Raw genomic sequence first — 13,427 nt, forward strand, 5'->3', positions numbered from 1 at the left:
AAACACCCAGAAACACCACCGGCTTCTCTGGGCCCGAGCTTCTAAAGGGACGTCCTGCTTATTTCAGCAAGACAACGCCAAGCCACATTCTGCATGTGTTACAACAGCGTGGCTTTGTACTAAAAGAGTGCGGGTACTAGACTGGCCTGCCTGCAGTCCAGACCGTCTCCCATTGAAAATATGTGGCGCATTATGAAGCACAAAATACGACAACGGAGACCCCGGACTGTTGAGCAACTGAAGTTGTACATCAAGTAAGAATGGAAAAGAATTCCAATTCCACAAGCTTATGTCACAATCATGCTATTTCACATAAAGAGCATTATGCCACTGTGACATATAATAAGCTACAAAGTCAGCTGTCATAACGAAAGGTCATGACATAACCCAATGTCAGGAAAAAAGTCACCTTACATAGGTGTTGTATCACCTCATCATCAAAGTTGACAAAAGTAACCTTTATGACAGACAGGGCCTGTTAGAATAAGCCTTTATAAATGTTTATATAGGATTATATCATGTTCTAATAAAGAGCTTATGCAGGTCATGTGTAGCCTTTTAAACTGAGTAAAGTGTAACCATGTTTTTGCGTAGCTTCAAAAAACTTTTAAATTACAAAAAATATTTGTTGTTTTTCGACACGTGAGCATGAAAAGCTCGCTGCTTTGTTCCTTGAACACCAAACCAATGAGAAGCCACTGGTTTATGTTCACAAATGTCAACTTCCTAGCCCATTTAATGTTAGGCAGTTAGCTAAACAGCAAAGCTACTGGTCTTTATGCTTTTAAAATGCCTGTCAATGTTGGAATGTTGTCATGTATTTTTTTGCATCATAAAACTACAAGCTGCTCAACTATTATTAGAAATATTTTTAATATCTACGTATGTGATGAAGTAGCTCAGCCAACAAATTTACAAAATTAAGACTTGAATAAAAGTGGGAGGACTTGTCAGCTCTCTGAAAACTATTAGGTTTTAATATCAGACTAGCATCTTCTAACAGACAAATTGCTGGTACAAAAACAATGACAGGATGTTGAGTCTTTATTAAGTTCATCACCTCAAGCCTCAAATTATACAACTTCAACTTAAAGTTTTGTTAGTCTTCTGTCATGTTTTCTCAGAGTGTCAAGTGACCACCTTTACAACTTGATTTGAGTTCCCCACTGCTGGCATGCCTGCAGTGAAGACATATTTGAAGATGAGCCTGTTCTGTAATTTAAAAGGAAAGTGACACGACAAAGAAGAAGTGTGGAAAGTAGTAAAGGCTGAAATAGTTTAGCCATGCACACAGACAGACAGACAGACAGACAGACAGACAGACAGACAGACACAGACAGACTGTAGTTCTACCGACTGCTCAAAGGAAAAATCACATTTACATTTGTAATTCCAGTTGTAGTTGAACATCCAACTCGTTTGGTTTCCAAATTTAGCTTTTTTAGTTCTGGAACTATGAAGATTGACTAGAATATTGCTAACAAAGACTAGAAGTCAATAGCCACCCAAATCTATTCAGAAAACACAACCCCATAACCTTTCTCAATTTTCTCAAACCACATACAGGTCTTCATTAAGGTCGCACAGACTATCAGATGAGGTTTACAGTACAGTATGGCCTACTTACAACTATAAAACTGAACAACTGATCTACTAGTAGTAAGCAGCTACTTCAGACAACAGGTGAATTTCAACTCCCCTTTAGAATCCAACTTCCCTTTGGCCACACAAGCATATGGATGTTACAGATTACAGCTGCAATTTCTGTTGTTTCTTTCTATAAATAACTGTTCATCTTGAATTCTCAAACTGAAGACATTCAGTACTGTACAAAAGTCTTGAGCACCCAAAAACATTTAAAACCATTTATATTAGTAACATGCATGTTTGCACTTACATTACATATTATTAGAATAAACAAAATAAACATATATACAGTTAAAAGAATGGTCATACTTTATCAGCCCCCAACAGATTATCTATAGACGTTCAATTTGTTAAGAAACCACCTGATGAAAGTCAGTTGACTCCAAGAGTGTGAGGGTTGGAATTAGTGTTACTAACAGATTTAGGATCTGGGTTGAGGACTATACAGTATATATTGTTGGGGTTGAGGTTTAGGTTGGAATTGAATAAGGGTTTGAATAAGGTGAATAAGGTAAATTAAACAGATATTTCATTTAATAAAAGGTTCAAAAATTCAAATGCAAGTTAAGCATCTATAAAGCATCTACAGTGGGATATGCAAATAAATTGTTACCAAAAGAATTTTGTTTTTTTGGGGGAAAAAAAAAGTAATTGGCGTCTTCAGAGCTAGTTTGAAGCACAAAGTTTGGTTCCAGATTTCTTGAACATCTCCAGGCATCACATACACTTAAATTCCGTAACAGATTATTTATCATAAAGTATAAATTAACCAATTCAGGTACAGGAAGAAAACTACTAATAATCCTGGTTTTCTTTAAGGAGAGGTTTGGAAATAGTTAAACAAAAACCCTGACATACATACAATCACTAGTTATTGTATTAATTCTATTCACATTTTTTGTAATGTTACTGTTTTTTGAGTCAATAAACATAAATAGCTTTTTAAATTAATCTTTTACAGGTGCTTAATCTAGCATCAATATGCATGACTGCATACCGGCACAAAACCTACTGTATGGATTGTTTAGCTACACAAACTGATTTACAGTAAGTCACACTATTTCCTAAATAACCCTGGCAAGTCTGTACAACCTTATCGAAGACCTGGATGCAGACGGAGAGACGTTTTATGGATGTATTTACAAAAGAAAATGGGTGACTACTGATCTCAAGTGTTTGTTAGCAATGTTAGCCTGGTACTGGACAAACTACAAGAGCAAAATTTGGACATCAAACATCAAAGTCTTGGCTGAACTACTACATTAGGGGAAAGTGGAAAACTGCTTAAATTAGATTTTTCACTGAACTGTTCCAGGCGTTCATGACTGGTGAACTTACTCTCTGCATCCTTCCTATCTGGTCCATCACTGGGCAGTTTCTTCAGGTAGTCTTTGAGGAGGAGCTCATAACGAGGGATACGCTGCACTGGCTCCAGCATGTGATGCTGTAACGTCAGGTTACCACACACATCTTGCTTCTGCTCACCAGTACAAACACACAGAGATATAGACACATGTAAAACTGAGCATTCTTTAAGTAGCAATACTGCACAAAAGAAGGTTCTAAAGAAAAACTGCAATTACAAGTTACAACCTACATTTTGACGGTTAGGAAAAACATTGTGGGTCCTTTTATACCTTCATTCACTGAATTTGAAACACTGACACAAATAGAAGCTATTTTTATTTCAAAGAATTAGCCTTTAATTACTTACATTATGAGTTATCACTAAACAGTAAGGATGCACAGATCATGGCTGTCTCTGACTTATTACTTGCTTTTAGCCAAAGTTGCAAAATAACCAACATTACTTGGTCATTAAAGTATGTTTACCACCATTTTTAACTGTAAGGGATCAGATTATTTTTCAAAATTGTTAAAAAACGGATATACAGCATTTTGGAATAAAACTCGGTACGTTCAAATTTAAAATATATGTATATAAGATGCATCATTCACCACCACAGTATAAATGGAACCAGCACAAGTACAGAAATAAATACAAATCATTAAATTTACTGGCAAATCCATCAAGGGCTGAGATGGACATTTTGTCAAAATCACTATTTGTGTAATTTCAAGTATTACGAGCACATTTGCTGGATATGTAAGAAATTTTGATGTAAATAATAATTCATTCACGACTTTAAGGATTTCATTTATAATTATTAGTTATTAATAACTAATTTAAGGATTCTGCAACCAAAAGACATCAGTAGCCTGTAATTTGAAGCCTTAATGAATCAAAAACTATAATTATCTGTGTAATAAATAACACAAAGGCACACAATTACACACAGACGCTGACCTGGATATTCTGGACTACACTTTTGAACTGGGTTGACCTTTGTGTCCACGTATTGACCAAGTCCATGGCACGGTCAAAGTTTTTCACATACTCTCCATACATCTTCATAAATGGAGCCAACTTCTGCAGGATGTCCCCTATACGTGGATTCATGTTCCTGTAAGGTGCAAACAAACATGCTAAAATACATGAACCATGAAGCACTTCATTTCTGCTCTCATAGCCATTACATTACACAAATTCCATTATTAAAAGCTAGCACAGATACCATATCATTACCACACATTACACCCCTATTTCTACAGCAGAAAAGGGAGGCCTTTATATCTAACACTATACAACATGAGAGAAAAGGCTTTCACACGCACACAGGCACATACACACGCACAGCATGTTAGTCATTCTGTGAAAGACTTTGCTAGAACATTCCCTTCTGAAACTGATAACATCAGAGGCTCTCAAACAACTAACATCACAACTCTTGAGCTATTTGACTTTCAAAATACTATAGACTTTGAGAAAAATGCCCATGTTGCTACATTGCAAAAACTGATATCTTCACTATATAATTATTGAACTGAATTCTAGTCCCTTTTTACTTGTTTAAAGTCATTTTATTATGAAAAGGTATATATAACAAGCTAAATTATCTGCTAATCGAATATGACCATTTCAATAAAAAAAAAAAAAACAAAAAACAATTTTAAACAAGATTATTTGTAAAATGGTAAAATAATCTCATGATGAGTAATATTAGACATGATGGATAGATTTAAGATGCCAAGATATTTTCACAGTGCTTTTTCACCATGTAACAATGAATGAAGGTGAAAGGCCACCAATCAGTACTATAAATATATATATATATATATATATATATATATATATATATATATACACACACACACACACACACACACACACACACACACTCTCGCCATAGCAGCATTAAGACTAGCTTCAATGGAAACAAAATGTTTGGTTTAAAAATTCTTTGGATTGATGGAAATGCTCTTTCTGCACATTGCTAGATATTTCACACATCTCTTTTGTTTCCAGATTGAAAAACCAGTAAACATTCACTCTTACCAGCAAACCCTTGGTAAATTGGGTAAGTTTTTACATTAACCGATATGTTACAGTGTAATGTAAAGTTTTTCAGATATATACTGTGCCTAGTTACAGTTAATAGGCTATGAAGGACCAACTGGGTAAGCCAATTTGCTACAGCACCCCCCTGAGACCAGTGCTGCATCTCTAGTTAGTTAAGAAGACCAAAAACAGAAGCTCAGCTGATTTTGAGTGAAGCAGCTAAACAATAACCTTCCCAAAATTTGTATTTGAGTGTCTGTTTTTCTCCAAACGGACATCAAATCATCACAAAAACCTTATTTTCCCACAGAATTTAGATTCTAAGACATATGTGGGGTCCGAGAGATTAATTAGGAGGTTCTCAGCCACCCAGGACTCCTTGCGTTTTGCACCTTGCTGGGTTTTTTTTTTGTTCTAGTTTGCAACCTGCAAATAGCAAAAAAGGTCTCTAAAAGATACAGTCAATATTTAAATGCTACTACCGTAATGGAAGCAAACAGCTTTACAAATTGTTTACCGTTCCTTTAAATGAGTGACTCGGCAAAAATATACATTTTACACAATTTTCCACATAACCCTGATGTAGTTTATTATCAGAAACATGCAAATCTTGCTTCTTTAGTTTAGAACTGGAGCAGCGAGGCTTACGTTGCTTACAAACACTACAACTCAACAGTAACCCAAATCGCTCAAATGGTTTCTGTAAAAACTTTTCCCAAAAATCTCTTTCAAGCTCTTCATTAAGGTTGAACAGACCTATCAATGTGATTGTGGACACAGCATAACTTACTGTGAACTATAAAAATAAACAGAAATGCAGACAGCCACTTTAGACAATAGTGTCTGTATTCACAAACCACCTCAGGAGCAGAAGTGATGATGGAGAATCAGTATTTGTGACACTGATTGTCATAAATACAGAGGAATCTGATCCAAGAATAGTCTTGCTTTGTGAACACCAGCCCTGGTGTTGTCTGTAGAGGCTTCACATAGTGGTAAAGGTCTGTTCATTTTTACAGCTTACAGTAAGTCACACTGTGTCCTAACCCACAGTGGCAAGTCTGAGTGAACTTAACGACTATCTGGATGTGGTAGAAAATTACACAAATTTCATATTTTTGATGAAAAAGACCAAAAACTTTTTTTTTCCTCCCCCGAGAAAGATCTCACCACTCTTGTGTAATTCGCATCTGTAGTTCAGGAAGCAGAAACTGATGGTGAAAGCAGTAGATGGAGGAGATGTTGGAGAAGATGCCAGTGATCACATCAGTAGGAATACCTGCCTCTGTCAATTTGGTACAGAACACCTACAGGGAAAGAAAGAGAAAATATGTATTTTCTGGATGTTGGTGTGTTTGTTTAACCATTTCCAAGCCTCTCCTCGAGGAAGTCCAGTATTATATGTAGTTAAAAAGCAGCTCCTGGTTCGACCAATCAGTGCTCAGTAAATTGAGCTCATGATGTCATTGATGATATTAACGAGTCTCTGTGGCGGCTGTGAAGGTGTCAAGGAAAAATATGGACCCAAGAAATTCTTGTTACTTTATATTGTTTTTATGTTTATTTGAATTATGAATGTGACTTTATTCTAATGTATATTGTGATAAACTCACTGCTGAGGGAAACTGTTTAAAAAGTGCTTAGATGCCTAAAATTTTCACACAATACTATATATATATATATATATATAAACATGCCATATTTAAGTGTGTTCTCTGTAGAAGATGTGTGAAAATCAACAAAAAGGTCATTCAAACCATTATTACAGCTACACATTTGTATATAAAATAAAGGGTAATATGACTTATGATTCTAAACCTTTACATGGCAGTGCATATTTCATTCATTTCACTGAAGTATGAATACAGTAATGCGCGTGTTCAAGTAAGGCAGATGGATTTTGGGAAAAGTGTGAGGAGTTAACGGGAACAGTAAAAGGGTTTGGGGTTGAACCTGCGGTTTGGGTTAGCAGCAACAACTCAAAAATGGAGCTCGGCAGAGGAAGTAAGATGTCTGAAACAGGAAGTAGTGTGTGTGAAATAGACATGCAGCTGAAACTTATATTCCATGTGTAGGACAGTGAAGATTCACATTGAATTGTACTGTTCATGGTGACAATGGCTTGAAGATGGATCTTCAAACACGGTGCCATACAGGGGGAATATAAGTCACTTTCATTGATTATCATTATCAATATCACCACGAGCAGCACAATCAAATGACCTGCATATGGAGTTATCCACATATATACTGTGTGTGTGTGTGTGTGTGTGTGTGTTACCTGGTCCAGGAGGTTGAGTCTTTTGACATAAGCTTCCTCTGTGTGAAGTAGCTCTTGGGCAATGTTGAACAGCTTCTGAGACTGAGACTGTGAGAAAAAGGGAAAAACAGACTAAGTAAATGGCCGAGAGGTACATCAGTTACCATTTTTCAGGTTTTCATTAAAGGTGCACTGATCATTACTCTTTCATTCCTATTTCTTTACAGCCAAATTGGCTACGCAGCTGATTTCTTATTAGCCTGTTTTTTATTATCCTGAAGCTCACATTATGTGGCAACAATCACACTTGTGCATTTCCAGTACTTCAGATTAGCACCAGTCACTACAGAAGAACCATTTTTGCTATTTAATAGGCCAAATTGGCATTTTATATTCTTAAAAATCTCTTTAAATCACATAAACGTGCTACAATGAAAGCAAGGTGCAACTGGCTATTTAGCACAATGAGTCATGCATAATTATGCTATGACATTTTGGAAATAGCATTCATAAACAGCGCATGTGCACTTATACACTCACCATGCCTCGTGTTTTTATCTCATAAAATACAGATCGGCCAAAATAAAATTGACAGACTGTAAATTTCATGTTTGGAGGAAAAAAAATTCTGGTGAGTTTTTATGACAAAATAACCCCCCCCCCATATAAGCATATGAACCTCCCTTGTACATTGATAACAGCTGCAATCAACACATCATTCACTCTAGAAGTGAGTTCTACAGATCCAGATCCAAGTCCAGCTGTGCTATGTAAGGAAGAACATTACAGTGATTTATTTTGCACATTTCTTTAGATTGGAAGAAAGTGCGCTCGGGTGATTTGAAATTAAAAGAATTGTGGTGCTTTTATCTGAATATTTAATAAAAATCTATTGCGATTGTGAATAAAGTATATTGACAACAAAAGAAGGTTTTGTGTTGTCTGCTAACATTTTTTCAGTATATTAAAACATTCATTACAATTCAAAAATAGTTTAGTCAACTTATTCGGCAATTATTATATAAACTGTTTATTATATAAATGATCAATTATATAAACTGAAGAGGAAAAAGCCTGATATGTATAAGTGTATGTACTTCACTCTGCATCATAGTTAAAATCTGAACTGAGTAGAAGGTATAAGAGTAGAAACTGTTCATTATCCATTACATACAACCAAAGATTAAATGTGAATATAAAAACAGGAATAGTTACACTAAAGACATCCAAGGATAAAAGAGATACTAAAATACTGCAATAATGATCCAGCTACAATACATTACAACCATAAATATTCATAATTGATGTTAAAAGGTCTAATAACTGAGACCATGCTCTGCTTCTCAGTCTGTTAGTTCTTGTAACAAAGCCTTTGGATTCACTGGGATTCCAGACTAATGCTAATAAACAAAATTTGCCTATATACTTGAACAAAACTGGTTTTGTTGATTTTGTTGTTGTTTTTTTTTAAATACATTAATCCATTCTCTACAGGAAACTTCAAAATGGAATTTTTCTGAAAATGTTATGAATGTAATACAAGCAACTTTTGCACGAGTATGTTGTCAAAATGGCGATTAAGTCTTCAGTTTTCAGTATCAGAATAAAGACAGAAAATCAGTATTTCACAGAAAATTACCCAGAAGCCTCAACTAAATATAACTGTGTCCACCAGAGAATACAACCAATGTCTAAAACTGAACTACGGAGGTGTTTACAAGAAGCATGGAGACATTGTCCCTCTTGGATTTCTTTACAAATTTAAAGCAAGTCTCAAACAGAATGGAAGGAGTAACAAAGGGTGGGCACAATAAATGCTGTAAAAAACAATCTCCTTGAAAAATCCAGTTATGTTACACTCAGCAAACAAACAGCATCTGTGCACTACAATGTGCAGAGGTGTTCTCCGCAGAAGAGGCGTTAACTTAAAAATCAATAAAACAGGTCATTTGACCTGCGTCTACGCTGTTTTCAATATCAAGACTTAGGAAAGGAGAAGTGTTTGAAAGGCCTTCTGTGCACAGGAAGAAACGGTTCCCCTTATATAAAGGACATGCCAATTAATGCCCTCTCTCTTTGGTACTAAATGTACACCAAAGGATACTAAGATTAATGTGCTTCCTCAAGAAATCTGTGAGGAAATAGAGGCTTTAAAAAAGACTTTATTAATGTATGTATACAGTACTGCACCAGGGTCTTCAGCTTTGGTGCAGTGTGTGAGATGTTTCTGGACTAGCTGTGCTTTTTATTCAGTGGGTGGTATCAGTGGAATAAAACAAAAGCACAGTGTAACATTTGAGCAATAGAATATAAGAAGGAGTGTGTTATTGTGAAATAACTTCATGGCTCTGATTTGGTCGCAGATGATCGCAGATCTTGTATACAGCAGTTAAATAAATGAAGTAAGAAATCAATTTGGCTGAGAACGTGGTGTTTAATATGTTTTAATATTAGCAGTTCCTTCCGCCAAATTAGTTCCTTAACAAGCAGCTTGTCAGAGTAAAGAGCTCTGTTCACTCGCTCCACAGTCTGATGTCTTTTGAAGTATGGACCGACTGCTCAGTGGTAATGACCGTTTGGGAGTTTAGTGTAGACTCATTAAAACTCAGTACAAACATTCAAATGGCTTGAGCGTCTCCTACAGCTGTCAAAGTCGTTTAGCAACGCCATCTCGGCAGAGTGATAGAGTGTTTGTGAAAAACCCGTGAGGTCATGGCGAAATAACAGCCTTTCAATCAATCAGCTTACGTGTTTGTTTACCTGTTGAATACGTCTTTTTGTGGAACATAGAATAGCGGCATCATGTGCATGCAATAAATAAATAAATAAATAAATAAATGTACACTCACTTTTACACTGGACTGCCATGTGCACACAATATACGTATTATTGTTATTTTTCATTCTATTCTTATCCATTTTATAGTTGAGATAAATTGACGCTCAAATTTATACACACTCCTACCAGATGTGAGTTCAGTCATACAGATGTGACAAAAGTTAAACTGATGAATAACAAAACTGGTGGTGAAATTTGCAGGCATTTATTTTACGATCAGATTTAACCGTATGCAACTTGAATAAGGGCCTTGATGTGTTAGCATAACAATTTCCAAACCTCTCCTCACGTTTATGCAGTATTTACAGTTACCTTTCAATACCTACATCAGCTAATCATTCACTGAATGAATCAGAAGTGCTGCTGATGAAATATTAACAAATGCATGCAATGATGGCAAACAATTCTTGACACATTTTAGTCTTTTAAGCAATTATTTATCTGTTATAAACTCATTTACTGGCAAACAACCACTAGTATCTGACCATGTCCATACATAATCACTCAAATTGCATCAATACAGACTCATTAAGAAAGTACATTTTAATCAGTACTTTTTTTTAATAGAGTGATCACATTTAAGCAAGTAGTGGTAACAGTCCTGTTTAATGTTACCATGTTTTGTGCATGTAAATGGTCAGTGAAACTGTCACTGTTTCCTTCCTAGATCGGTACTATAACTATAACAAAACCTGCTTTTTTGCTGTAGATGCTCAGTGTCCTTCCAGCTGTGCTGCTGATGGACAAGCACATGCACACATACACTCCAGGCAGGGCAGCACATGTCAGGAAACAGGAGGAGACATGCAACAGACTGTGTGGATTGATACGTCTGACAATAAAACAAGATGTTTGACCACATATTAATGTCACATAGACACTAAAGTGTAGTGCTCCCCATCACGGATAGGACAAAGAGGAGTTCTACTACTCTCTCTGTATCTTTGTACCCACTGCCCTCTGTGCACTCTTCACTCAGTCGTTCTCCTGCAGTGTGCAAAAGTTCTTGCCCACATCCTGTGTGAGAGCAGAGTCATTAAAAAGCTATCAACATGTCAGCTGCGCCTCTCTCTCTCGCTCTCACACACACACACACGCACATATATATATTTGTGGGCATGTATACACCATATAACACAACTTTCTTTTCAGAAGTCATAGTTGTCACAGCCTGGAAAGCCAGAAAACAGGAGGGCTACCGTCTCAGCAATGTGTGGAGGAGCTTAGGTGTGGGCAATATGAGATACGTGTGAGATGTATATTAGATGTTATCATTATTCTCAGAAATGTTCACAAGTCTCAAGTCCAAGCCAAGTCTCAGGTCTCTGGGGTGTGAGTCCGAGTGAAGTCTCGAGTCTCTGGGGTGCAGGTCCCAGTCAAGTCTCAAGTGCAAGTCCTTTTTTAAATCTCTTGGGTGCTAGTCTGAGTGAACACTCGAGTTTCTGGGCTTTGAGCCCAAGGTGAGTCTCTGGGGTTTGAGTCATGTCACCAGTGTCTAGGGTCCAAAACAAAAAGACTCAAGTTTGAGTCAAGTCTCAAATCTCAGGGAAGTTTGTGTAAGTCAAAATCTCAAGGGCTGGAGCCCAAGGTGGACCTCGAGACTTTGGGGCTGGATCCCAGGGCATGTCTTGAGTCTTTGGGGTGCGAGTTTGAGTAAATTCTCAAGTCTCTGGGGTGCAAGTCTAAGCCAAGTCTTCAGTCCCTTAGGATTGAGCCCGAGGCATTTGTCAAGTCTCTGGGGTAGGAGTTAAAGTAAAACCTTGAGACAGAGTACAAATCAAGCAGTTAATTCTCAAATCTCTGAAGTTCAAGACCGGGTCAAGTCTCAGGGATTAGAGTCTAAGTCTCAAGTCCCAGTCAAGACTCAAGTGCAGCTGCTTAAAGTGTAAATGTATGTTTACAGATGTGTATTTAGTACACAGCTCATCCTTGTGTTATGGTAAAAGCCTGAATGTGAAGCATCTATAAATCAATACTTGTAGTGTATCTTAATTTGTTAACATTAGTTAGTGAGCTGTGTTTACCTTCAGAAGTATTGTGTGTGTGGTGAATTTGACAATTGTTTGCTTTAGGCATAGGCTCCAGCACCCCACCCCACCCCCTGCGACCCAGGAGGATAAGCAGCTTAGATTATATATGTGTGTGTGTTTGCTTTATGCACTTGATTTTGCAAACTTGTGATAGAAAAAAATAATGTTTCATTACTTTTTTAAAAGTGCCACTTATGTTTAGCTGGGCTTGGGTAGATCCAAACATCGTACACATCATGCGTCATGAAAATATTGTTGAGTACTGTGATAAATGTTTGTCATATGGCCTGAGGTGCACTGGGAAAAACCTAACACAAAGACTTGCATGTGCGTGCTGTTGCTACTAGGGTGGATAACTGAAGGTGTGCATCAGGCCGTTAAGGTGTGTTTTTGTGTATGCACGAGTGTGTGTATGCTGTAGGGCGTTTCCTGTCAAGAGGACCACAAAAAAGAACTAAAGCCTCCTCAACACACCTGGACTATTGACACTCCCAAAGTTAAAGCCTCAGTCTCGGTCTCAGTCTCTCTCTCTCTCGCTCGCTCACATTTACATATTTTATTACTTTTAAATTGATGAAGCAAAATCATTCATGTTTCATTTCTGGAGAGATTGGATAAAATATAATCCCCTTCCACAAGGAAATGGAAAATAAGTGAAAGGAAAATAAAAACAGTGATTTAAATATATTCAAAGATACTCCTAAAACCGTGCAAGACCTGATGAACCATCAAAATGATCACCATCAAAGCTTTTATATGGAAAAGATTGGAAAATATCAAGCACCAATTTTTTTTTCAGGCTTTAAACAATCTGCAGCTTTTTTGTTCATCCTTCAACTGTGAAAAGACAACTCAAATGCTCTGGGTCTAAAAGGGCATGTGGCTGTCAAAAATCTGTTACTGAGAAAATGAAATGGAGTAACGAAACCGGATATCTGAAATGCAGAGTGAGGTTTTATGGACGGATGAGTCTATATTGGTAATTGGCATCACTTGGATTACCTGAACCATGAGAAAAAGAAAATGCAACACACTTTTAAGCCTGAACTTCGTGTACAAGAAACACAGATTTCTTTTAAAAGCTGAAAGCAGGTCTCCTGAAAAGAATGGAAGCTGTACTAAAGGCAAAGAGTGGGTCCAAAAACTACTGAAAAATCTGATATTATATTTAGTTGTTGAGGCTTCTGGGTGAGTTTCTGTTTCATATGTTTCCTGAACCCAGAAAAACGAATAACCTGATGGCTGTTTTGAC

The 13,427-nt window shown here is 36.8% G+C and overlaps 1 protein-coding gene across 1 annotated transcript in view; it reads right to left on the minus strand.

Moving 5' to 3' along the window:
• fgd (faciogenital dysplasia) overlaps nucleotides 1-13,427 on the minus strand; it is a 104,922-nt gene that overhangs the window by 12,696 nt on the left and 78,799 nt on the right. Inside the window, exons 5-8 of the mRNA XM_017722355.2 lie at nucleotides 7,329-7,415; nucleotides 6,218-6,354; nucleotides 3,956-4,112; nucleotides 2,986-3,124 (exon numbers count right to left, since the gene is read on the minus strand). Of these exons, the coding sequence (XP_017577844.1) occupies nucleotides 2,986-3,124; nucleotides 3,956-4,112; nucleotides 6,218-6,354; nucleotides 7,329-7,415 (520 nt within the window). The remainder of the gene's footprint in view (nucleotides 1-2,985; nucleotides 3,125-3,955; nucleotides 4,113-6,217; nucleotides 6,355-7,328; nucleotides 7,416-13,427) is intronic.

Source organism: Pygocentrus nattereri, chromosome 29, assembly GCF_015220715.1.
Source record: "Pygocentrus nattereri isolate fPygNat1 chromosome 29, fPygNat1.pri, whole genome shotgun sequence".
Lineage (NCBI taxonomy): Eukaryota > Metazoa > Chordata > Actinopteri > Characiformes > Serrasalmidae > Pygocentrus > Pygocentrus nattereri.